This window comes from Balaenoptera physalus (genome assembly GCF_965194825.1).
Source record: "Balaenoptera physalus genome assembly, chromosome: 1".
NCBI classification, from domain to species: domain Eukaryota; kingdom Metazoa; phylum Chordata; class Mammalia; order Artiodactyla; family Balaenopteridae; genus Balaenoptera; species Balaenoptera physalus.
The window spans coordinates 83,095,606-83,121,924 of NC_138882.1; the positions used below are offsets into that span (position 1 = coordinate 83,095,606).

Below are 26,319 nucleotides of genomic sequence, written 5' to 3' on the forward strand. Positions count from 1 at the left end.
GCTGTGGCTTCTCGTCGCGGAGCACGGGCTCTGGGCAAGCAGGCTCAGTAGTTGTGGCTTGCGGGCTCTAGAGCTCAGGCTCAGTAGTTGTGGCGCATGGTCTCAGCTGCTCCATGGCATGTGGGATCTTCCCAGAGCAGGACTCGAACCCATGTCCCCTGCATTGGCAGGGGGATTCTTAACCACTGCGCCACCAGGGAAGTGCCTAGGTTTTTTGTTGTTGATTTAAAAACCTATCAGGAATCCTCTTAGCTAATGCATGAAACATACCCTCTTGCTTGAGCACATGACTTCACACTTGCCGATCCACCTCTACCATTAGGAAAATGTAGGGCCCATCTGTTGAATTGGCACTGTGCCTAAAAGGCTGGTAGTTTTGGACTTTGTCAGTCCAGGAAAAGGAATTAATTCCAGAACATCGAGGGGAAACTTTTCTAGTAACAACATGTTCCCTAGAGTTTTTCTGATCTCTTGTTGCTGTTTTACAGAAATCACCAGAGAATTAAGGATCCATATCATCTATGATTTCTTTTTCCTAAGTCTAAGTCAGAATTATCATTCGTATGTATTAGAGAGCCTGTTCTCGTCCATGTAAATGGTGTCCTTAAGAAAACATTAACAAAAATTTCCAGATAGTTAGAGGCGATCTTCTTAAGTAGAATTGAGATGTTTAAGAAAGTAGTATGATTTGGGATTCAGATAAGCCTCGAAAAATATTTCTAGATGAATCTGTTCCACACAAATCTGGAAACTATTTACTGAGACTTAGAACTAGGTGATTAAAAATGGCCACCTCCAAGTTTCTTGTTTCATAAGCATCTTAATTATGAATGTTATGGAATGACAGTTGCATTATTTACCTGTTCTTCAACAGGGACTGCATTTAAAAATGGACATAAACTCACATGGGATGGTGGTGGTTAGATGGTGGTTTAAGTAAATCTTTGCTGTACTGTCTGTTATCTGTCCACCTTCTTTTTCTCTTCACCATTTTGATAATGCAATAATTTCTGGAGAATCATTAGTTAAAGCAACATACCAATGTTAGAATGGCAGACTGGGTATAAGAAAAGTAATTCTCCAAAATCAGTAAAATGGCAGCAAAGTGATAATCGTCTATCTGTGACCCACCCTGATTGGCTTCCAGCATACTGTTACCAAGCCTCCCTAGCTATATCCCACATACGTCTCTGAAATGCATGCGATTTCTGAATCCAAACCTGACCATGTGCCTTGGCAGGATACACTCTTTAGCACTCTTCAAGATCCTGCCTACCTCTTTAGCTTTGTGTCTCACTGGGCCTCCTACCCTTGTGCTTCAGCTGTTTGGAACTGTCATCATTCCCATACACGGTTCGTTTATATCTCCATGACTTTCATGTTCCTCCCAGTGCCTGGCTGCTTAGAGAACACCTACCCAACTTCTGAGACAAAGTTCAAGTTGATGCTGTGAAGCCTTACCTGGCCACCTCCCCTCTTTTGGTGAACAGTATGCACTCATTTGTCTTTGGCATATACCTAGGAGTGGAATTGCTGGGCCACGGGGTAAGCATATTTTTATCTTTAGTAAATACTATCAGACGGTTTTCCAAGTTGATTTTATGACTTTATAACTTTATCAGGCTCCACATCTTTCCCGGCTTTTGGTGTTGCCATTCTTTTTAATTTTAGCCATTTTGGTGGGTAATAGTATTTCATTGGTATTGATTTGCATTTCACTCATGACTGGTGAGTTTAAGCAACTTTTCATGTGTGCGTTGGATGTTTGGACATCCTCTTGTGAAGTACCTGCTCTTAATATATATTCTGAATGCAATTCCTTTCTCAAATATATGCGTTGCAAATATCGTCATCCAATGTATGGCTTCCCTTTTCACTCTCTAGGTGGTGTCTTTTGATGAACAGAAGTTCTCATTTTTCATAAAGTCCCATTTGTCTTTTGTTTTCCTGATCTAGTTTGAAGAGGCATGTAGTTGTGGGTAGGAGGAAATGGAGAATTACTTATTAATAGGCATAAAGTTTCAGTCAAGCAAGATGAATAAGCTCTAGAGATTTATTGTACAGCATTGTATGTATAGTCAACAATGGTGTATTGTACACTTAAAAATTTGGTAGATCTCGTGTTGTGTTCTTACCACAATAAAACAATAATAAAAAGATAAAGAGGTGTGTAGTAGGTGTCAGTCTATTGAATGGAAACAAAAAGGAGAGGAATATATTAAGAAAATAGCTAGTCAGTATTAAGATAATGGAGTTAGAAAGTACATCCAAAAGCTATTGGGTTAGTTTTCTCAATTTCATGTATATATGAGCAAGACTTGAGAGGTGTGTGCATATGGTACCTACGTATATTTCAAATCTTTTAAAAATATGTTTTTATTGGATTTGTGTTTAATTATAAAACTTACACAAATTCTGTAACAGGTCAAGGAAAAAAATATTTATAAACAAGATTTTTCCCGTTTACTTCCAAACCTTTTCCCCTGAAGTAACCAGTGCTATCAGTTGATGTATAATCATCCATATTTATTTCTACGTGCATACAAATACATATGTTTTTTTCTACTCTTTACAAATATGAGATCATGCTTGCATTTTTACTTAAAAATAGCATACATGGCTGTATATTTGTGTGTGTGTATATATATATATTTAACTGTTTTTGTGTATGTAGCACATCAAGGACTGCTATAATAAATATTCTTTTATTGCTGCTTTTATTTTTCTATGATAGAAAAGATTACTTTCCAAAATGAAGGTGGCCACTAGGGCCCTCTTTCCACCTTGCCAGTATTAGTTGTTATCAGTCTTAAATTTCAACCAAAGTGATGAGTGAAAAATATCTTAATTCACACCTCCTTGACTACCAGTGAGGTAGATCATCTTTTTATGTTTCTAATTATTTCTATCTCTTCTGTAATTGCCTGTGCGTATCTCCTGTATGTCTTTTCTTACATACTAGTTTATAGAATAACTTTGTATGTTAGAGATATTAATCCTTTTTCATGTTCATTATATTTTCTCCTAGTCTATTGTTTGTCCTTGATTTTGTTTACATCTTACATTATGGTATATAATGCTTTTATGTAATCAAATTGGTCACTTTTTTCCTTTATGGTTTCTAGTTTCCTGATTTGCTTAAGGTTTCTCAGCCATAGGCTATAGAAATATTCACCAATACTCTTCAAGTGCTTTTATTTGTACATATAGTTCTTAAATCCATGAGGAAATTGTTCTTTTTTTATTAATTAATTAATTAATTTGGCTGCATTGTGTCTTCGTTGCTGTGCCTGGGCTTTCTCTAGTTGTGAGTGGGGGCTACTCTTCGCTGCGGTGCACGGGCTTCTCATTGTGGTGGCTTCTCTTGTTGCGGAGCATGGGCTCTAGGTGCACAGCTTCAGTAGTTGTGGCATGCGGGCTCAGTAGTTGTGGCGCATGGGCTTAGTTGCTCCGCAGCATGTGGGATCTTCCCAGACCAGGGCTTGAACCCGTGTCCCCTGCACTGGCAGGCGGATTCTTAACCACTGTGCCACCAGGGAAGTCCATGAGGAAATTACTCTTGTGTTTAATGAGGAATGGTTCTAACTTTGTTTTCTCCAAATGGATAACCAGTTAGGTCAACATGCAACAAACATATCAAATAAATCAGCTTCTTGCCATATTGAAATCTGTTAATTGAAAAAGGTTTTTTCAGGACTGCCACTAGTCCATAATATGTTTTTATGTAAGGTAGGAAGGGAACCCCTTCCACAAGAAACTTTATTTTGATCTGCCAGAAAAATGTTAAATAGCTTTATTGAGGTATATAATTCATGTACTATACAATTCACTAATTTGAAGCATACAATTCAGTGGTTTTTAACATATTCATATAGTTATGCAACCATCTCCACTATCTAATATTAGAACATTGCATCTTGGTACTCACAGTCACTCCCCATCCCAGGTATTCCCCTTTTACCCTAGCCCTAGGTAACCACTAATCTACTTTCTATATGGGTTTGCTGAGTTTGGACATTTCATACAAACGGAGTCTTACAATGTTGTCTGTTGGAACTGGCTTCCTTCATTTAACATAATGTTTTCAAAGTTCATCTATGTTGTAGCATGTATCAGTACATCTGGCCCTCCATGTCCATGGGTTCCACATCCGCACATTCAACTAACCATGGATTGAAAATGTTTGTGGGGGGGGGTGCTTCCCAGGTGGCACAGTGGTTGAGAATCCACCTGCTAATGCAGGGGACACGGGTTCGAGCCCTGGCCTGGGAAGATCCCACATGCCGTGGAGCAACTAAGCCCGTGCACCACAACTACTGAGCCTGCGCTCTAGAGCCCATGAGCCACAACCACTGAGCCCACGTGCCACAACTACTGACGCCTGTGCGCCTAGAGCCCATGCTCCACAACAAGGGAAACCACTGCAGTGAGAAGCCCGTGCACTACAAAGAAGAGTAGCCCCACTCGCCGCAACTAGAAGAAGCCTGCATGCAGCAATGAAGACCCGACACAGCCATAGATAGATAGATAGATAGATAGATAGATAGATAGATAGATAGATAGATAGATAGATAGAAAGAATGTTTGGGGGAAAGAATTCTGGAAAGTTCCAAGAAACAAAACTTGAATTTGCTGCACGCAACTATTTATACAGCATTTACATTGTATTTACAACTATTTATGTAGCATTTATATTGTATTAGGAAGTAGAAGCAATCTAGAGATGATTTAAATGCATGTAGGTTATACACAAATACTATGCCATTTTATATAAGGGGTTCAGTATTTTCGGATTTTGGTATTTGTAGGGGTTCTGGAACCAATTCTCTGCGGATACTGAGGGATGACTCTACTTCATGCCTTTTCATTGATGAATAACATTTCATTGTATGGATAATGTTCCTGTGAACATTTGTGTACAAGTTTTTGTGTAGATAAAATTTTTTTTAATCTTTTTATTTAATAAATTTATTTATTTATTTATTTTTGGCTGCGTTGGGTCTTTGTTGCTGCGTGCAGGCTTTCTCTTGTTGCGGCGAGCAGGCGCTACGCTTCCTTGCTGTGTGCGGGCTTCTCATGGCAGTGGCTTCTCTTGTTGCAGAACACAGGCTCTAGGCGCTGCAGACTTCAGTAGTTGTGGCACGCGGTCTCAGTCGTTGTGGCACACGGGCTTAGTTGCTCCGCGGTATGTGGGATCTTCCCAGAGCAGGGCTCGAACCCGTGTCCCCTGCATTGGCAGGTGGATTCTTAACCACTGCACCACCAGGGAAGTCCAAGATAAATGTTTTCATTTCTCTTGGGTATATGCCTAGGAGTGAAATTGCAAGGTTATGTGGTAACTCTGTTTAGCCTTTTGAGTAACTGCCAGACTGTTTTCTAAAGCAACTGCACCATTTTACATTCCGACTCCAATTTTTCCACAGAAAAGTTTTATGAAAAATAAATGTAATGTATTTACAATGTAAATGGTACCCTCTTGGAAACGATTCTTTTGTTTAGTGTATAACCAAGTGGATTGGCCCTGAGTTGACAGCCCTTAATCCTGGCCAAAGTGTAATAATTCACTAATGAGAAAATCTTTCTGACGTTAACTTCTATCTCCCTCCTGTTGCCATTTTAGAATTCCCTAGGGATAGAGTTCAATGTCCCTACATATTCCTTGCACCCATGGACCCATCCCTCCTTTTTAATTTAATTTTATTTATTTTTAAAAAAATATTTGTTTGTTTTTTTTTTTTTGTTTATTTATTTTGGCTGCTCCGGGTCTTAGTTGTGGCATGCATGCGGGATCTAGTTCCCTGACTGGGGATTGAACCTGGCCCCCCTGCATTGGGAGCGAGGACTCTTACCCACTGGAGCACCAGGGAAGTCCCTATCCTTCCTTCTTTAAAAAACAGTTGAAGTTATATATATTCAATTTGTGTTAACTTTGCTTGTCAGGAAGAATTAAGTAAGCTTTGATTAGATTATCTGTCTGACAGTCGATGAATATAATTTTTTCCTCAGGATTAGCTTTGGGAATTCTTTCTGTGTATATTTTCCTCTTGTGGCTTACTAGTTATAATTTATGTCTGCTATTTCACTTTCCTGTTCTGAGTTTGTGAAGTAGTTTGTTGGTATAATACAGTATTTCTTTGGTCATGAGACACATTCTTTCCTCCCAGTTTAATGTTTCTGAAATTAGGAAATAATACAACTGATAATTACATTTAATGTGGTAGTGGTTTATAAAAAAATTTCCCCCTGAAAATGCGGTCATTGATTCATGAAGCCTCTTAGAATCAGTGGCATCTTGGAATTTAAGAAATATATACAGTTCATAAATATAAAAATAACTAGATTTACTGGTGATGAGTACTTTGAAAGTTAGGAATTGTTGGTGATTGTCCCTATCTTTTAAATGAAGGGTTGTTCTGTAGCTGAGTAAAAAAGCTTAATTTGTCCAGCTTTTTAAGTGTCGTTTATGTTGTATAAGTCATTTAGAGATATAGTTCAAATTTTTTTGGTATCTTCATGAAGATATTTTAGCTTTTTGTGATTTCAGTGACTTATGTGACATCAGTGATTCAGTGGTTTAATGTAAAACATCTTAAACCAGTTAGAACACTGCTCACTCTTTTACTGGTGATATACATAGAGCTTATTTTTTAAGTTGTAAAAACAGTATAAGATTAAATAGTGTTTAAAGACAATTAAAATATCAGTTCTTTAATATTTCAATTTTCGTTTTGTCTGTTCTCTATATACGTGATTAAAAATACAGTAATATGCGTGTTGGCTTCTTCAGTCAATAGATATTTATTTGAATACCTTTTATGGTCCAGGAACTTTACTAAGGATATAGCAGTGATAAGGCAGACAGGATTCTTATTCTCATGAAACAAATGGTCTAGTGTAAAATGTGGATATTAAGCATATAGCTTACTAGTATGATAAGTTTTAAGGGACTTAGCTATATGACCCCCAGCAGGGAGATCTCCCCTGGTCTAGGGGGTTAGGAAATGTCTCCCTGATAAAGTGACCTTTAAGCTGAGATGGAAAGGATGAGTCAAGTCATCAAAGAAGCAGGTAGAAAAGAGTACTAGGCAGAGAGAAGTAACTATGTTCTCCTAGAAGGAGGAAGACAGAGACGTTTGGGGAGCTGAAAAGTACTTAGAACACTTGTATGTCACACATATGTTATTGCTTTTTTTGGGTTTTATTTGCCCCTGCTGTGCTTATAGAAGAGTGGGAAATGATGTGGCTAGAGTTAGGTAGGGGCTGATAATAACAAAAAAGTAAACGTAAACACTGGTGTGTGTGTGTGTGTCTGTGTGTGTGTGTGAGAAATACTTCTGTAAGTACTAATGTATTAGTTCATTGAATCCTAACAACAGTTTCTATTCACGGATGAGAGAACAAGGCATAGAGTGCCTTGCCCACAATTAATATACCAGAACTGGGATCTGAGCCTGTGCATTCTGGATCCAGAGTTTGTGTCTTTAGCTACTGTACCATACTGAAAATTTAAGTTATAAATTATGATTAGGATAGGGGACTTTATATCCAAAGGTCAGTATGAAAGCATCCAAAGGTTTTAAGCGGAGAAATGACATAATTAGATTATTTAAAAAATCATCTTTCTGGCTGGAGGAAGGGACTGGAGGAAAGCAAGGTGGATATACAAAGGAGTTGGAAGGCCACTACTATATTCTGGGTAAGAATTGTTTTTTTGGACAAGTCAGTGGCAGTGGAATTGGAACTGTGTGTAATCAAAAATTATTTACGTGGTTTTCACAGGTTTTGGTGTTAGGTTGAGAAGTCAAGGCTGATCCCCTCATTTCTGACTTAATCAACTGGTGGTACTGTGATTACTTAGCTAATATAATAATATTCTAAGAAATATTTTGGTCATTTATAAGAATTTTAAAGAGCATGAAACCCAGGACAAATTAAAATGCATAATGAGCTATGAATTTTTAAAAGTTTTATATAGTTGATTTATATCTGGTTTTGAATGTTGAGAAATACAACAATGATTACAGTCTCTAACTATGTTTAATAAAGACCACAAAGGAAAATGAAAATTTATCATAGATGAGTCAAGCTAGATTTTACTTATTTTAAGCTAAAAATCTGCAAACATTGTTTAGTCTGCATTGTGGTAATTTTAGATATGTACTTATCCAAAAAGAAAAAAAAATGTTATTTTTACGTATTAGGGAAAGTTAATAAGATAAATTACCTTTCTTACCAAGTTAAAACTAAAACTTATAAAACTCCTTTTATTTTATGTTCATATATTGTCATACTGCCTCCCTCTGTATATATCATGTGCCTATATTTCCATCTGTCTACTTGACCTTTCTACTTAAATGTTTCACAGGCATCTAAAATTAAACACGTTTATTACTGAACTCTTGATCTCCCCTTCTGTGTCATTCTGGCAAACAACTTACAGAATGCTAGCCCCATGAGGGCAGGATTTTTGTGTTTTTTTGCAGTGCTATGTAAGTTTCTGTTACATAATGGGCACTTAGTAAATATTTAAGGAGTGTCTAAATGGTACCACCATACAATTCTATGATTGCTCAAGTCTTCATATTTTATTTCCCTCCCCTCCTACTTCTTACTGACAAATCATATCTATTATACCTCTAAAATATCTCTTAATCCATCCATTCTTAAAAAATTTCCAGTGCTACTACCCTAATCTGTCAATCTTATGACTGTTATCCCAGAATCAACTTTTACTATCTTTCTAAGCATTCTTCCACAGCAACCAGAGAAGTTTTCTTAAAATGTAAATTGTATCATTACTCTGCTTTTCAGAGCTTCTTTTTGAGTTCCATATCTTTCATGTAGGCCAACAAGGCCTTCTGCAAGCTGTTTTCGTTTAACATTCCATTTTCGTATTGTGCTGTTCTCCATTTGGTTTACCTACTGTTAACCTTTACAGTCTCGGAGTTTTTACACCCACTGTTCCCTATTTTTGGATCATTTTCACCTCCACCTTTTGCCTGGCTATTCCCTGCTCGTACTGGGTCTCAGCTTATAGTTACATGTTTTTCTAAGATATGTTCCCCGTACCTCCAAGTTTCCTTGATATACTACCTCACATAGTAGTACCTTCACATTTATTAGAAGTTATATATATTTGTATGATAAGTCATTCATCCGTCTCCCCCGCTAAATTTAAAGTTCATGACGCCAAGGACTGTATTTGTATTACTTACGACTATATCTACAGTGGGTATCACAATTCTCAAAACATATTTAGAGACTGTGAAAATATTTATTGAATGGATGAAGGGATAGTTTAAGAATGATGAATCCATAAAGGAAATGGTGGACTGGTTAGAGAGGTAGTTGGAGAGCCAGTAGAATGTGTGCTCATAGCAGCCAGGTGAGAGTTTCAAATATCAAATATGCCAGATGTAGCAGAGAGGAGTAATAAGATCAGGACTAAAAATGATCTTTGGGAGGCAGAATAACATAGTGTTTAAGAGGAGCCAGACAGATCTAGACTCTACCTTTTATTGGCTGTTAACTTGTCTTTTCATCTCTAAAAAGAGAAGAATAATAGGAACTACCTCATGGTGATAGTGAGGCTTAAAATGAGATAATCTGTATAAAACTTTTAGCATAGAGCTTTGCACATATTAAGAACTCAGTAAAACTTTGGTATTTTTATTATTTTTAAATTGCTAATGCTAAACCCACTGTAAGGACTCAATATTTGTAGTACTTAGAAAATATATACAGTTGACCCTTGAACAAAACGGGGGTTAGGGGCGCTGACCCTCCAAGCTGTCGAAAACCCACATAGTCAGCCCTCTGTATATGCGGTTCCTCCACGTCTGTGGATTCAACCAACTGCAAATCATGTAGTACTGTAGAGTTTACTATTGAAGAAATCTTCATTTAAGTGGACCTGTGCAGTTCAAACCCTTGTTGTTCAAGGGTCAACTGTAATTAGCAATTTTCTAAAAAGTTTGTTCATAGCTAAAATCATCTGGGAAAAAGGGCTTCATGCTGTAGATTAATGTTAGTTTCCCTTGAATTTGGGCTAGACTGTTTTGGATTGTTTCAGTGGTTTGAAAATGTAAATCCCAGAGTTGCACGTGAGATGAATGTTGAGTTTGCCTCTTTGAGCATGAATGAAGAGATTCTAGCATTCTTAGTTCTGTGTTTCTCCTTGCAACTGTGTTTTAAATTGAATGTATTATAGTAGAAACCAGAATAAGTTGTGTAACAACATAGCATCCTTGCCCCTGGATGGAAAACCTAGATTGTATAGATACATCTTTCCAAAAGCTGAAAGAATATCATTCACAAAGAACATTGCTTTGAAAGTTCAAAAACAATGTCTGGCAGCTGCTGTAGGGACTGCTTTTCAGGCAGTTTACATTTAGCAGATAAAAGCATTCTTTGTTGTGAAGTATCTTCAGAACTTGGATTTATCTTTACTAGAAACACTTAAATTTGGTATGTGGAGTTTGCCAGTCATGATTTTCCAGTCTTACTGCCTAAGTGGATTCACAGAATATGCCCTAAGGATACTATTCTTTTTTCTCCTTGATCAAGTTAAGGAAACGTAATATTTCTCTATTCCTACATACATTTCTAGGGTAGTGATCAATATTTTCAAATTAATTTTCTTTTCAGTTTATTGATACTTTGCTATTATTTAATAATCTGTGTCACTTGGTTTCACTTTTTTCCATTTTTAAAATGAAGAGAATCATGCTCTCCAAACCCTTCTCTGGAATGTTTTGAGAGTGAGTAAGTGCTGGTAAAAAATGCTTTGAGTTCTTTGAAAGAAATACGGAAATTCTACTTTATATATTTATAAATATACATTAAGACTTCTGTAATTCTTTCATTATGAAAATCAAAAATTATAGGGAAATTTTAAAATCTGTGTACTTGTGAGTAGTGAATGTAAAAGTAGTTGTTTTTGTATAAATTATTATTTGTTTTTATTCCAAAAAGGATTTCTTTTAATAACTAACCAATAAGATACTTGGCAGGTCCATCAGTTCACCATTAGTAACACGAAACCCTGGATGGGCATTTGAATTTAAGAAACAAGAAAGAAAGAGGAGGGAAAAAACTAGAAAAGGAACAAATTAAAGCCAATAACATGTAACCCACATAAGGCATGGGGTTAATTTAAATATTTATTGACTACCACCTATGTGCCAGGTACCGTTCTTGATGCCGGAATAGTGCATTGAACCAAGCTGACAAAAATCCACTTCCATGTGGACTTTACATTCCAATGGAAGCGTGTAGACAATAAATAAATATATTGTACACCAGATGGTGAAAAGAGCACAGGAGAAATAAAACAGGATAGAGTGTGAGAAGAGGTGGGATGGGTGTTTTTCTATTTTGTAAAGGGAATGCCTCTTCTATAAGTTAGGCAAAGACATGATGGAAGTGACAGAGCAAACCATGCAGTGATCTGGGGAAAGGGTGTTCTAGTCAGGTAGAATAATAAGTGCAAAGGCCCTCAGGTAGGAGTATTTTTGTTGAATTTGAAAAACGGAAAGAGAATACCTGTGCCCCTCCCCCCCTTCTTGGAACTAAGTGGGGAGACTGGTAGGAGGTGGAAGAGAGGTAGAGGGGATTGTAGGGAATTTAGACCATTGTAAAGACTTTGGCTTTTACTTTGAGTGAGATTGGAAGCCATTGAAAGGGTTTTTGAGCAGAGGAGTGACATGATATGATACAGGCTTTAAAAGGATTACCCTGCTGTTGAGTTGAGAAGACTATAAAGAGATACAAAGGTGGAAACAAGGAACCAGTTAGGAGGTTATTGAAATAGTACAGGGCAGATATTATCAGTTGGATCTGATTGGTAGCTGTCAAATTAGTGAGAAATAGGTTCCACATATATTTTGAAGGTAAAGAAGACTTTTCCTACCGAGTGGACATATGGGGCATTAGAAAAAGAAAGGAATCACAGATGATTCAAAATTTTTGGTCTAAATATTTCTGGTTGGAGTTGCATTTATTGAGATGAGTAAGCCTGTGGGAAGAACAGATTTGGGGAGCTTGGCGAAGGTGAATTGACTTTGGACGTGTTAAGCTTGAAGTGCCTAATATTAACTATCTAGTCAGTGTGTCAAGTAGGCATTTAAATATATGAATCTGGAGTTCCAAGAGGGGTCTCAGCTGGTCTCTGTCTGGAGATAGAAATTTTTGAATCATCTGTGTTAGATGGCATTTAAATTCAAAAGACTGGATCTGGTCATTTAGGAAGTTAGTGTAGATAGAAAAGGAAAGAGCATGCCCTGGGGGCACTCCAGTGTTAAGAGTTAAGGGAGAAAAAGAAGAGCTGGCAAAGAAGACTCCTTAATCAAACACTTTAGTACTTCTGCACTGAAGTGTATGACTGTTCATAGAAATTGTGGTAATTAAGACCAAAATGGATCCAGATCAGGTCAGGTCACATTTTGTCACTAGGGTGTTATGAGAAAACTTTTGATTTTCAGAGTTTTGAATTTCAGGATGTGAACACATTATGGGGAAGATAGGACTTTGTACTTTTAAAGGAAAGAAAGCACATGGCACAGAAGCAGAAATGAACATGATTTGTTAGGGACAGTAAAGAAAACAGAATTTTAAAAAAATATTTATTTATTTGGCTGTGTGGGGTCTTAGTTGCGGCACGCGGGATCTTTGTTGAGGCGTGCGAACTCTTAGTTGCAGCATGTGGGATCTAGTTCCCTGACCAGGGATCAAACCCGGGCCCCCTGCATTGGGAGCTTGGAGTCTTAGCCCTTGGAGCACCAGGGAAGTTGAAGAAAACTGAATTGACTAAATCATAGGGGATGTGTGTTCGGAAATAAGGAAAGACAAGTTTGAGAAGTTAGAGCCAGATTATGAAGAGCCTTGAATGCCATTGTGAAGTGTTAATATATGAAGTGGTAGACAGACAAGAATAATTGTCATATACAGTTGATTTGAAAATTACTCTTTCAGCTGTTTGTGTGAATGAATAGAATAGGAATACACTTTAGTCAGTTGGCCAGTATTTGTTGAGTAACTACTTAAAATGCTGCTATGGTCGGCACCTTCTATTGAGCCTTGCTGTGTGCCAGTCATTGGGCTATGCATTCTACTTACGTTTCTTGTAGGAGTTCTAAAAGTTGTATCATATGATCTTTGCCTTTGAAACTCTTATAATCTTGTTGGAAAGAAAAGTCTTAAGGCACATAGTTTAAACTATAAAATATTCTACTTCATAAATGGAACTTTCTAAGGGATAGGATGTTCTTTTTTTTCCAGATACTGGTCCTGGATCTTGATCCGGATATATGCTTGAAATAAAGGCTAGTCTGTCAGTCCTCAAGAATAGTGAATTATTTTGTTTTGGTTTTATATTCTCTAGTCACTAGATTATATGCCAATCGTATATGGTTTCCTGAGGATCTTTATTTATGAGAAGGGGGTTGCCCTGTGTGGATTATTCAGATTCTCTGTTAAGGTGTACCAACTATTGTAAAATAATAAATCTACGTTCTGGTTTTAAAATAATTTATAGATTTGGGAGATTGAAGCATGACGGCTGACTATTTGCTACTGGGAAAACTTGTGAAAATATATTTCTGGTTTTTAGAGTTTTTTTAACAACTGTTCTAAATCATTTATATAATTATTTAATGTTTGTCTTTCTCACTAGAGTATAAGGCTTGTAAGTTTAGGAACTGGATCTGTTTTGTTGAATACTGTATTTCCAGGGTGTTACACAATGCCTGGCACATGATAGGTGTTTAGAAATATTTTTTAATGAATGAATGAGTAAATGAATTCAGAGTTGAACTGTAAACCAGCATTAGAGATAATTCCAGCCTAAGAGTCCTAACCTAAAAAGTCTACCACCTCCTATAAATAATATTGGAGTGCTGAAACCAGCCCAAAACATGGTTCTTTACCTTCAATGAAATTGATTTTATTTAACTAAAATGTAAGAAATATATTCCTTTGAAACTGAGGAGTGTTAAAATATATGATATTATTTTTATCTTAGACTGTGTTTGCTTTACTGTCAGTTGCAGAAGCTTGTTGCTTGAGTTAGAACAGTGGATCTTAAACATTGATTTGCACCATACCACTACAGCTTATTTATGATATCTGGAGAATAATAAACTTATTCTGAAATTTACATTTATTTATAACTAAATGAATTTAAATCCATTTTGAACTGCATTTTGATCCATTTTAACTGATTTTCGGTTCTTCCTGATCTTCTTGTTCTCCTCCCCCCATACCCATTTCTAATGTTAATAATTGCCTCTGTTCTGATAAATTTTTTGTTATGGTCTATCCTGCAGAGAAAGAGATGCTGGTTGCCAGTTTTGGAGATCCCTGTTTTTTATGGAACACAGTTCTGTAAAATTTTCGTAAGATTCCTTGGCAATAACATACACTTGTGATGGACCCTAGAAATACTGCTATGTTAGGATTGGGTTCTGATTCCGAAGGATTTTCAAGAAAGAGTCCCTCTGCCATCAATACTGGTACACTGGTCAGCAAGAGAGAAGTAGAGCTAGAGAACAACACAAAGGAGGAAGAGGACCTTCGCAAGTGGAATCGGGAAAGAGCCATCGAAGCAGGGAAAGATGATGGTTTGACTGATGCACAGCAACAGTTTTCAGTGAAAGAGACAAACTTTTCAGAGGGAAATTTAAAATTGAAAATCGGCCTTCAGGCTAAGAGAACTAAAAAACCTCCAAAGAACTTGGAGAACTATGTATGTCGACCTGCCATAAAAACAACTGTCAAGCACCCAAGGAAAGCACTTAAAAGTGGGAAGATGACAGATGAAAAGAATGAGCACTGTCCTTCAAAGCGGGTAAGTAGAATTCCCAACAATATGTGATCATTAACAATATTTGGATTTCACTATTAATTTTTATCGAACCTACGTACATATTTTAGGAATTTTGATTTTAATCTTTTTATGTTATTTCCAAAGTCTGTTTTGTGAGCCAAAACAGGCTTTGAGGCTTGTCAGAGATGTGAGTGATGGTATAACCATGTATGTACTTGTAAAATTACGGCAAATATTTTAAATGGGGTATATCCAGGTTGCTGCTCCTACATGGCCTAGTGGAAAGAATATTGATTGGATTTTTAGTTAGGAAACCTAGAGTTGAATCTTGCCCTCCTGTTTACTAATAGTGTGACTACAGACAAATTAATAGAGAAGAAACTGAGACTTAAGGATGTTAAATGATTACAAAACCACCTACCTTTCAGGATGGTGCTATTCCTGCTGACCTCAAGAATTTTTGAAAGGTGGATTAAAAAATTTTTATCTAGACCTTTTTACTTGAGACAATGTTAGAGCTTGTCTTGCACAGCTAATTTTTAAAGGGCTTTGAGATGATTGTCTTTAGTAATCTTTCTATAGTATTTTTTTAATAGTGCTAATAATGAGGTTTTGTACTGAAAGGATTTCACCTACAATACATACTTATTCTTAATATATAAGTAGTTTATATCCCGCTTATATTATTTGTAGCAGAATATAGTTTGTGGTTCCTGAGGAAAGCTATCTGTATACTTACAAAACTGTTGGTAATGGGTTAGGTGTTTATTTTTCCAACAGTTACTTTAGCATAGGATGTTGACTATATTACTGCCCTCTAAATTAGTTCTTCATAAATGATGTAAAGAGCATGAATTACAGAGTCAGAACCAAATTCAAATCCTGGCTTAATAACTGTACACAGTCAATTTGGTTTATCTTAACTGAGCTGTGGTTTCCTCATTTATAACATGGGACTATTAATGCCTGTATTAAATGGGTAAATAAAGAATTAAGTTTCAGTAGCCAAGACATACAACCCAAGTACCAATCAACAGACGATTGGCTTAAGAAGATGTGGTGTGTACGAATGTATGTATATAGATGTGTGTGTATATATATATGCATATATACATATATGCATATATATATATATATATATATATATATATATATATATATATATACACACAGGGGAATATTACTCAGCCGTAAAAAAGAAATAAATATTGCCATTTGCAGCAACATAGATAGACCTAGAGAATGTTATACTTAGTGAAGTAAGTCAGACAGAGAAAGGCAAATATTATTTGGTATGACTTATATGTGGAATCTAAAAATAATATAAATGAATATTTATATAAAACAGAAACAGACTCATAGACATAGAAAACAAATTTATGGTTACCAAAGGGAGAGAGAGGGACAGAGGGACAAATTAGGAGTATGGGATTAACATATACAAACTACTATACATGAAATAGATAAGCAATAAGGATTTACTATATAGAGCAGGGAATTATATTCAATATCTTGTAATAATCTATAATGGAATATAATCTGAAAAAAAAACCTGAATCAGTTTGCTGTATACTTGAAATGAACACAATATTGTAAGTCAACTGTACTTCAATTTAAAAAAAGAATTAAAAAAAAAGAAGAATTAAATTTATATATAGTATTTAGCATGTGGTAGATTCTTGTGAATGTTCTTTTTACAGCCTAAGGTATTGCTTTACAAGGGATCTCTGGAAGAGTTTGGTTATCTGTGCTTGCTCTCAGCATATGATGGTCTGTGAAGAATTTTGTGTTTGTTTGGATGAGTTTTTACATAGTTCTTACCAGCTTCTCTAAAGGGTTCATGACTCCAAAAAGATTAAGCATCAGTGGCTAAGGAGAGAAAGATACACTGTTATGAGGCATGTTGGTAGTCTAAGAAATCTTGGGAGTTTTATTTATTTTAAAGCAACCAAAACATTTCCCCCCAGTTCTTCAAAAGTAGTTGGGTTTTTGTCCATTCATTCATTCATTCATTCATTCATTTATGGCTGTGTTGGGTCTTCGTTGCTGTGCACTGGCTTTCTCTAGTTGTGGTGAGCAGGGGCTACTCTTCTTGCGGTGCGTGGGCTTCTCATTGCGGTGGCTTCTCTTGTTGTGGAGCACGGGCTCTAGGCACGCGGGCTTCAGTAGTTGTGGCTCGCGGGCTCAGTAGTTGTGGCTCGCGGGCTTAGTTGCTCCACGACATGTGGGATCTTCCCAGACCAGGGCTTGAACCCATGTCCCCTGCATTGGCAGGCGGATTCTTAACCACTGCACCACCAAGGAAGTCCATCAGTGCTGCTTTTAAAGCAAATATTAAGCCTTAAATTTCTAGAAAAAACATAGAAATATAGATCATATATTTTATTTCTTAATTGAACTTTTCTTTCAACAGTGTTCAGAGGGCAAAAACAAGACCCTCTGAAAAAATAATTTGCTATTCTGGTTAGTACTAACTCACTGTTAACTGTTGATGTAAATTTTTTTTTTTTTTTTTTTTTTTTTTTTTGGTTGATGTAATTTTTAATGGCAAAAGTCAAGTTCAGTTTCAAAAGTGAAATTTTCCGTTTCTTGAATTATGTGACATATTGTTAAATTTATAGTAGTTTACTTACGGATTCTATTATTTAGAGTGATTCAAATATGTCATTTATTTTTTAAAAATTTCAATCCACAGTTTAGTAACTGGCATGTTAATAACTAAAGTTTAAAGTTTAGTTTATTCTTTTGAGAAGTATTAGATGCTCTTCATGTCATATAAGTTACAGATTTTAAGGGTCCGATTTTTGTTTTTTTAAATGTATTTTCTCCTAGTTTTATTGCGATATAATTGACATACAGCACTGTTTAAGTTTAAGATGTATTTGGTTTATTTTTAATTACTTTTGAGATTTATCTTTTTGTATTACATTTTGGCAAAACTAAAAAATTTCATAACATTCAGCGTTGGCAAGAATATAGGGGAAACAACCACTCTCATGCACTGTTGCTGGAGAGTATATTGATACTGTACTTTAAAAAAAAAAATTTATTCATTCATTCATTCATTCATTCCACACCTGGTCTTAGTTGCAGCACGTTGGGTCTTTTTTAGTTGCGGCATGCGGACTTCTTAGTTGTGCCATGCATGTGGGATCTAGTTCCCCGACCAGGGATCAAACCCGGGCCCCCTGCATTGGGAGCATGGTGTCTTACCCATTGGACCACCAGGGAAGTCCTGATACCATACTATTTTTATTTTTTATTTTTAAATTTTTTTATTTTTGGCTGTGTTGGGTCTTCATTGCCGCGTACGGGCTTTCTCTAGTTGCAGTGAGCAGGGGCTACTCTTTGTTGCAGTGCGTGGGCTTCTCATTGTGGTGGCTTCTCTTTGTTGTGGAGCACGGGCTCTAGGCGCATGGGCTCCAGTAGTTGTGGCACGTGGGCTCAGTAGTTGTGGCTCGCATGCTCTAGAGCGCAGGCTCAGTAGTTGTGGCACACGGGCTTAGTTGCTCCGTGGCATGTGGGATCTTCCCGGATCAGGGCTCGAACCCATGTCCCCTGCATTGGCAGGTGGATTCTTAACCACTGCGCCACCAGGGAAGTCCCAGGTGCCGTACTTTTTGAGAGTAGTTTGCTTGTATCTGTCATAATTAAAAATGGACAATTCCTTGATTCCGCAGTGTCACTTCTAAGAAACTATCTTATAGAATACTTGCAGGTATATACCAAGATATATGTGTAAGATATTTATTAGAAGTATAGATTCCTGATACCTTCTTATTGGTTTTGACTCGGTATGTCTGGGTGTTTTTTAAAATATCTTTATTGAGCTATAACTCACATATCATACCATCCACCCATTTAAACTGTACAATTCAGTGGGTTTTGATATATTACATTATTAATTTTTTAAAAATTGTAAAATATATTAATATAGAATTTGCCATTTTGGTCATTTTTAAGTGTAAATTCAGTGTCACTAATTCCATTCACAGTGTTGTGCAACCATCCCCACTATCTGTTTTCAAAACCTTCTCATCACCTGAAACAGAAATTCTGTAACCATTAAACAATAACTCTGTATTGCCCCTCCACTAAGCCTCTGGTAACCTATAATCTACTTTCTGTCTCTATGAAATTGTCTATTCTAGGTACCTCATATAAGTGGACTCATACAATATTTGTCCTTTTGTGTCTGGCTTATTTCACTTAGCATAATGTCTTCAAGTTCATCCATGTTGTAGCATGTACCAGAACTACTTCCTTTTTATGGCTGAATAATTTTCCATTGTACGTTTATACCACTTTGTGTTTATCCATTCATCATTTGTGGGCACTTGGATTGCTTCCACATTTTGGCTATTGGAAAATACGCTGCAGTGAACATTGGTGTACAGACATCTGTTTGATTCCTGCATTCTATTCCTTTGGGTAATATACTTAGGAGTAGTAGTGCTGGATTTGCTGGATCCTATGATAAGTCTATATCTTTTTGAGGAACTGCCAAACTGTTTTCCATAGCAGCTATACCATTTCATATTCCCACCAGCAATGCATGGGGGTTTCAGTTACTCCAAATCCTCATCACTGCTTTTTATTTTCTCTGTGTGTGTGTATATGTGTATGTATGTGTATTTTAAATAATAGCCATCCTAAAGGGTATGAAGTTGTATCTCACTGTGGTTTTGCTTTGCATTTCCCTGATGACTAATGGTGTTGAGCATCTTTTCTTGAGCTTATTGACTGTTTGTGTATCTTCCTTGGAGAAATGTCTGTTTAAATCTTTTGACTGCTTTTGAATTGTGGATTTGTTGTTGTTGTTGTTGCTGAGTTTTCAGGGTTCTAGATATAGTCTAGATATATGAGTTGCTAATATTTTTTCCTGTTCTGTGGGTTGTCTTTTTCCTCTCTCTTGATAGTGTCCTGATGCATAGACGTTTTAAGTTTTGATGAACTCCAATTTGTCTGTTTTTTCTTCTATTGCCAGTGCTTTGGTGTCATAGCCAAGATATCACTGCCAAATCTAACATCATGAAGATTTTCCCCTATGTTGTCTTCTAAGGGTTTTACAGTCCTGGCTCTTAACGTTTAGGTCTTTGAGAGATTTTCAGGTATCCCTCTCACCCTGAACTTGCTCTCTGAATTCAGAAACTGATTAAGATAGCAAGAGATACTTTGGACATGGGAAACTGTTATATAAAAAATTTAATGTATAAGAGTATGGATATGGGACTAGCAACTATTATTTTGATTAGGTAATACACTCCTATGATTCAGAATTTAAAAGATAAAAAAGGAAACAATGAAACATTGTTACCATCATTACCCTTCTCTCGCCTCAAATCCATTTTGGAGTCTCCTTTTAGGCAATCATGTGACAACCCCATGCTAACTATGATAACTAGCTAAGCAGAACAACCATTTCTCAACCAAAATGAAGAAAAACTGTTCTGTGTATTGAAATTGTCTTACTTGGAAAATAAATAAGAACAAGTTGTTTGGAACCAAAATTGGTGCAAAGAAGCTTCCAGGAACATAACTGCAACATCAGTGCCTTTGATATTTCCCAGAAATATATTATATATATATATATATATATATATATATATATACAAGCAAATGCAAGTAATCCCTCCCCCCCAGTTTAAAAATATAAATGGTACTATACTGTACACACTGTTTTGTGTCATTGTTTTTTCCACTTAAATAGTGTGTTAACGTATCGTGGAGGATTTTCCTGTACGAAACTAAGAGAGCTTCTTTAGCCCTTTGAAATATGGGTGACGAATATTTTTTTTTCCAGTTTTTCATTTGTTTTTAGACCTTGCTTATTTTTTATTTTGCCATGCAGAAGTCTTTAGTTTTTTACTGAATTTAATTAATAAGTCTTTCCTTTTATGGCTTCTAGAATTTGACATATAACTAGAAGGGCCTTCACTCTAAGTTTATAAAAGATCTCCTTATATTTTTTAATAGGAGTTTTTTAATGTTTCATTTTTTTATTATTATTATTTTTGGCCACGGATCTTAGTTCCACAGCCAGGGATTGAACCCAGGTCCACAGCAGTGAAAGCTCAGGTTGTAACCACTGGACTGCTAAGGAATTCCCTAATGTTTCATTTTAAATATATAAATATTTGATCCATTTGGAGTTTATCATGATGTGTAATATGAGTTGTGGATCCAAGTTTATCTTTTTCCAAATAGCTGCAAGTTGTCTCAACCCTTTTATTAAGAAGTTTTTTTTAGTCCTCAGATTTGAGACACTACCTTTACCATACACTGAATTTCCATGTGTACTTGAGTCTGGTCTGATTTCCCACTTTGTGTCATTGGTCTCTATTTATTTGCCAGCATGATAGTTTTAATTATTATGTTTTATATCTGGTAGGGTTAATCCTTCCTTATTACTTATATTTAAGAGTGTTCCTTGCATTATTGCCTATTAGTTTATAAGCTTTATGTGATTTTTAATAAAAATAGAATTTTTTTCTAGAACTTGTCCAGTTGATTATAAAGTTCATATTTTGTTCATCTTTATCTGTGGTTGAACTTGGAACCTAATTGGTTCTCCTTCAGAAGCTCTGAATTTGCTTTGCTGGGAATTAGGGTGTGTTAGTAACACCTTTCCTGGGGGAGAGCCCCATTTTACTCCTAGGCCATGGATTGGTACGTTTACCCTCTGGGCAACTATGCCTACTTAGATCACCCGTCTTTTTTCTTTTCTTTTGGTACCCTTGGAGATTTTTCTTACTTCCTATGAGGCCACAGTGCAACAAACTTGGCATCTTATGCTTTATTGAGTTATTTTATTGTAGTAGACAGACCTTTATGCTATTTAGCTTGTCTTATGGCTAGAGTGGAAATCAACTGATTGTTTTATAAGAAATACATTCGTTATTAATTTTAAAATAGATTTTCCTGTCTCATTTTTGTCTATGGTAGAAAGGCATATTTTCTTTTAAATTTCCTGTAAAAATTTGGGTTTGGCTGTCTTGCAACTTCATGTTGTGTCTGTCATTTCATAAGTTGTCAGAATGGTATAGTCATTCTTCTATTGCGGTATTTTAGGAAGCGAAAGTAGGGGTGGAAGTCATTATATTTACTTGTATTTATCACACACCAACTTAAAAGGAGAAGAGGGAGTGTTAAAATTTACAGCTGTAATTATAATTTCCCTGCCAAAAGGTAGTTTTCTGTTTAGAAAAGAAATGAGTGTTAGATTATTTAAGAAACAGTCCTTTGGAGATGTAATTTTGAGTTTCAGTGAAGTGATTTTTATGGAGAATTATTAAAACCCTCAGTGAATCCAAGTATTCTAATTAAGGTCTGTTGGCCTAAGATTTTAGTAAATTATATAACTGATAGATTAATGTAGGTTCTTTAGTAAGAAAATATACAGATAATAACAGTTATCTCTGTTCTTGCTCAGTACGGTTAATTTGCCTAGCAGTCTTTCTTGTTTCACACAAATTCCAATTGTTTTGAAATGAAATGTTGAGGAAAAAAATGGGTTTGATATTACTTAGGTTTTGGCTTTTCTTTCCTTGGCATATCTGTTAAACAGCAGTAATTGTCTGCCTAAGTCAGGTTTTCTGCATATAGTAGTTCCTTTAAATTGTGCCCTATATTAGATTAGCCTGGTTTTAGATAAAATGTATATAATTTTAATTGAGATACAATTCAAATACCATAAAATTCACTCTTTTAAACTGTACAGTTGAGAGGTTTTTAGTATATTCAGTATATTAGCTACATACAGAAGTGTGCAGCGATCACCACTGTCTAATTTCAGAACATTTTCATTACCTTAAATATGTATTTTTATTTTGTCTATTACACTTTAGAAAACTAATCATAGGACTAATATTTTACTTTGTAGTTTTCACAAAGGAGGGTCAAATTTTGTATCACTTAATTTTGAACATAATCTCTTGTCTAGACTCATAACATTCTTTTATTTATTTATTCCTCCATAAAATATTTGAGTGCCTGTTATGTGCAGTAAATGAGTAATTATGATGTAATATGATAACTTCCATAATAGAAATACATATGGAGTGTTTATGGAATCAGAATTGTTAGGAGAAGGTGATGAGCAGGAGAATATGCATGGAAAGCTTTACAGAGGAACTCATATTTAAAATTAGGTGTTGACATCTTTGTTAGAAATTGCTAGAAAGAGAAGGACTCTGGGGGCAAAGTAAATAGTAAAGGGCAAAGGCGGTTTTAGCATGTCTCCTAGATGTTTGTCAGTTGTGCTGTAATACAAGAATTTGACAGCCCTTTAGTGTAGTTGAGTACTAAGAAAATAATAAAGAATGGAAGACAGGTGGGGAACTTATCACCTCTTCATATTGCACTCAAAAATTTAGGGAACCTCCGCTTCACTTTTTGTCTACTTTTTCTTTGTATCAGATCTTTGGTTGAAGTTTTTTTCTCTGATCTGACTTGCAAAGTAAGTTTTAATCTTAAAATCATAAAGTGTTGCTTTTAATGCTGTAAGATTTTATTTATCTATCTATTTATTTATATATTTATGGTGGAGTTGGGTCTTTGTTGCTGGGCACGGGCTTTCTCTAGTTGCGGCGAGTGGGGGCTACTCTTCCTTGCGGTGCACGGGCTTCTCATTGCAGTGGCTTCTCTTGTTGCGGAGCACGGGCTGTAGGCGTGCGGGCTCCGGCAGTTGTGGCTCACGGGCTCTAGAGCATAGGCTCAGTAGGTGTAGCGCACAGGCTTAGTTGCTCTGCGGCATGTGGGATCTTCCTGGACCGGGGCTCGAACCTGTGTCCCTTGCATTGGCAGGTGGATTCTTAACCACTGCACCCAGGGAAGCTCAATGCTATAAGATTTTAAAGCAGAAATTGCATGACCATACCGATTTGTTCATGGGATTTTTTCTTTGTTTTTAAATTTGTGATCCTGTTTTATATTAGTATTCCTCTTAGAAAGAGGAACTATTTTAAAGTTAAAATTGATCTTTGGGAAAGTTTTTCTGTTTGAGAAATTTAGGATTACTTGTAGTAAGTAGGAACCCTATCATTTATAACTGTAATGTTAAATATTACCAAAGTTACAGTACCTGAATTTTATTTTATAAATCTGTTAATAGTGAACTACCTTGGTCTTCATACAGTAGTGAAAGTCAAGCAGGAATAATATTGGACCAGATTGGTAGAGCTTCTTGAGGACACAGAACTGCAACAGCAGATGGCATTAGAGATCAGGTTTAAGGATGAGTTGCAAGGATTTAACTGTTAAGGGGGGAAGGGAAGTGAGGTGCATTGAGGATTCAGGGTACAGCTGGCAAATCTCAGAATGACCCTTGGGTGTTGTTGGTCTGTTTAAAGGTATATGTGTGTTTTTTTTTTTGAAACCAACTATTTTAAAATCTAGCAATTAAGAATTCTCTTCCAAGAAGAAAGGGAAACCTTTGTTGTATGCCTGATAACTCCTTCTTCCCTCCCCCAGCTAAAAGCTGGAAAAATATGAAGGTGTCATACAAGATGTATTTAATATAGCCTTTGCTTCTTCATTATAAATAAGTATCACTTTGCACCAGCAAGTGCCTAATGTTAGATGTTAAGAGAGGTATATATGATTGGGTAAAGACCTACCAGGGAAAGGGGCAATAGTTTGCATATTAACTGTGGCTTTCTTGGAACCCCTTAATATAAATATGAGTCTTTCTCCAAGCTGGATTTATGGTGTTCCTAAAGGCTTTGGTTTCTCCAAAATCTGTTAGCTAAATTGAGGGAATACAGATCAGTAGAAGAAGGTAATGTCTCAAAGATGTCAGAAATAAAGTACTGTTAATGTGAAATAGTGATGAGAACTCACTCTTTAAACAAAACAGGTTTTGAACTGTTAAATTTGGTCTTTTTCTATTCTTTATTTTTTAACAGCCAAGTCCTGATCTGCTATGTATATTTTACCTTCATTTTTGGAAAACATTTCAAAGTCAAGTATACACGCTTGCGATAAAGTTCTGCTACTATATTAGGAAGTCAGAGTTTAGGAGGTGCACAAAAGCATTTTGACAAAAATTCACAGATGGTAAATATATATACTAGAATATTTTAGCTGTTTTTAACCAAGCTACATAGAATTACTAACATCTGAGTATATATGTAAAGGCAAAAAGACGATCCTAATAACTGCAGGATTCGGTAGTAACTTTCACAGTAAAAACAGTGAAACAAGATGGAACCTGCTTCTGAACCCCACTTTTTCATTTTTTGGCAAAATTGCTGAGTGTGATTATCTTGTAGTTCCTTGTCTAGCCCTTGATTGCATGGGTAGGAAGCTACAGAAGACTGCTGAAGAAATCACAGGTAGATACTGGAAATTACAAGCCAAAGGCAGGGGAGCTTGGTAACTTCTCTTGTTTGGTAATTATGACCGTTAGGAATTCTCAAACAAGTGGAAATTTTCCTAGGCATACTTGGTGACATTTTTTTCTTCTGTTTCAGCTTCGAAGATAAAGATGAGAAATTAGAAGAATAAATTTAAGGTTACTAAGTTCCTAAATAACAAGCAAAAAGAAAGAAGTTTCAGTATACAGTAGAGAGAGGAAGTAGGATGAGGGAGTGGAAAGAGTTAGCTCAGATGTCACCCAATTCTTTGAAATGTTTCCTGAATCCTCGCAGGCAGAGTTAGTTACTCTAACCTCTGTGCTTCCATTGCATATATTTCTCTGTTTTGAACACATATCACATATTGTAATTATTAATTTGTCTCTCTTTGACTAGTGAATGTTCCTTAAGTGTCAAGGTGACCTTTTTAGTTTTTGCATTTCATGATCAACACGGAACATGCTTTAAAAAAAGGGTTCAATAAGGGACTTCCCTGGTGGGGCAGTGGTTAAGAATCTGCCTGCCAATGGAGGGGACATGGGTTCGAGCCCTGGTCCGGGAAGATCCCACATGCCGCAAAGCTACTAAGCCCATGCACCACAACTAATGAGCCTGTGCGCTCTAGGGCCCACGTGCCGCAACTGCTGAGCCCACGTGCTGCAACTACTAAAGCCTGCACGCCTAGAGCCCGTGCTCTGCAACAAGAGAAGCCACCACAATGAGAAGCCTGCGCACCACAACGAAGAGTAGCCCCCACTTGCTGCAACTAGAGAAAGTCCGCGTGCCAACGAAGACCCAACGTGGCCAAAAAAAAAAAAAAAAAGTTCAGTAAGATTATGGACTGTGGGTTTATGTCTGTAAGCATAAAACAAATACTACCACCACCATCAAAAATACTGCCCTTAAAATATAGCTTGGGGATAAGAGAATTTGTTTGCCTAGTCCTAAGATGGTGCTTGTACACATAACTTTCATAACTGAACTACTCATAAAATATTTTCTCTTCTTTCATTTATTGAAAGTGTATGTTAAAACTTTTAGGTCTTTCAAAACAACCTATAGTTAATTTTAAGAAGTAAGTATTATTGGTAGTAATGCAATGACTTGTGGCTGTTTCATGAATTTCCTGGTAAGGCACAA

The 26,319-nt window shown here is 36.3% G+C and overlaps 1 protein-coding gene across 13 annotated transcripts in view; it reads left to right on the top strand.

The window, feature by feature from the left end:
• The window catches only part of ASH1L (ASH1 like histone lysine methyltransferase), a 210,161-nt gene that overhangs the window by 11,670 nt on the left and 172,172 nt on the right, over nt 1-26,319 (top strand). For 10 of the 13 annotated variants that reach the window (XR_014262016.1, XR_014262017.1, XM_082456185.1 and 7 more), the window contains 2 exons: nt 1,392-1,545; nt 14,325-14,845. Coding sequence is in view for 10 of the 13 variants with exons in the window: in XM_082456185.1 (XP_082312311.1) it covers nt 14,426-14,845 (420 nt within the window). In the remaining 3 variants the exon portion in view is untranslated. Of the gene's footprint in view, nt 1-1,391; nt 1,546-14,324; nt 14,846-26,319 lie in introns of those variants that run through there. The other 3 variants (XM_082456187.1, XM_082456184.1, XM_082456191.1) reach the window with 2 other exon arrangements.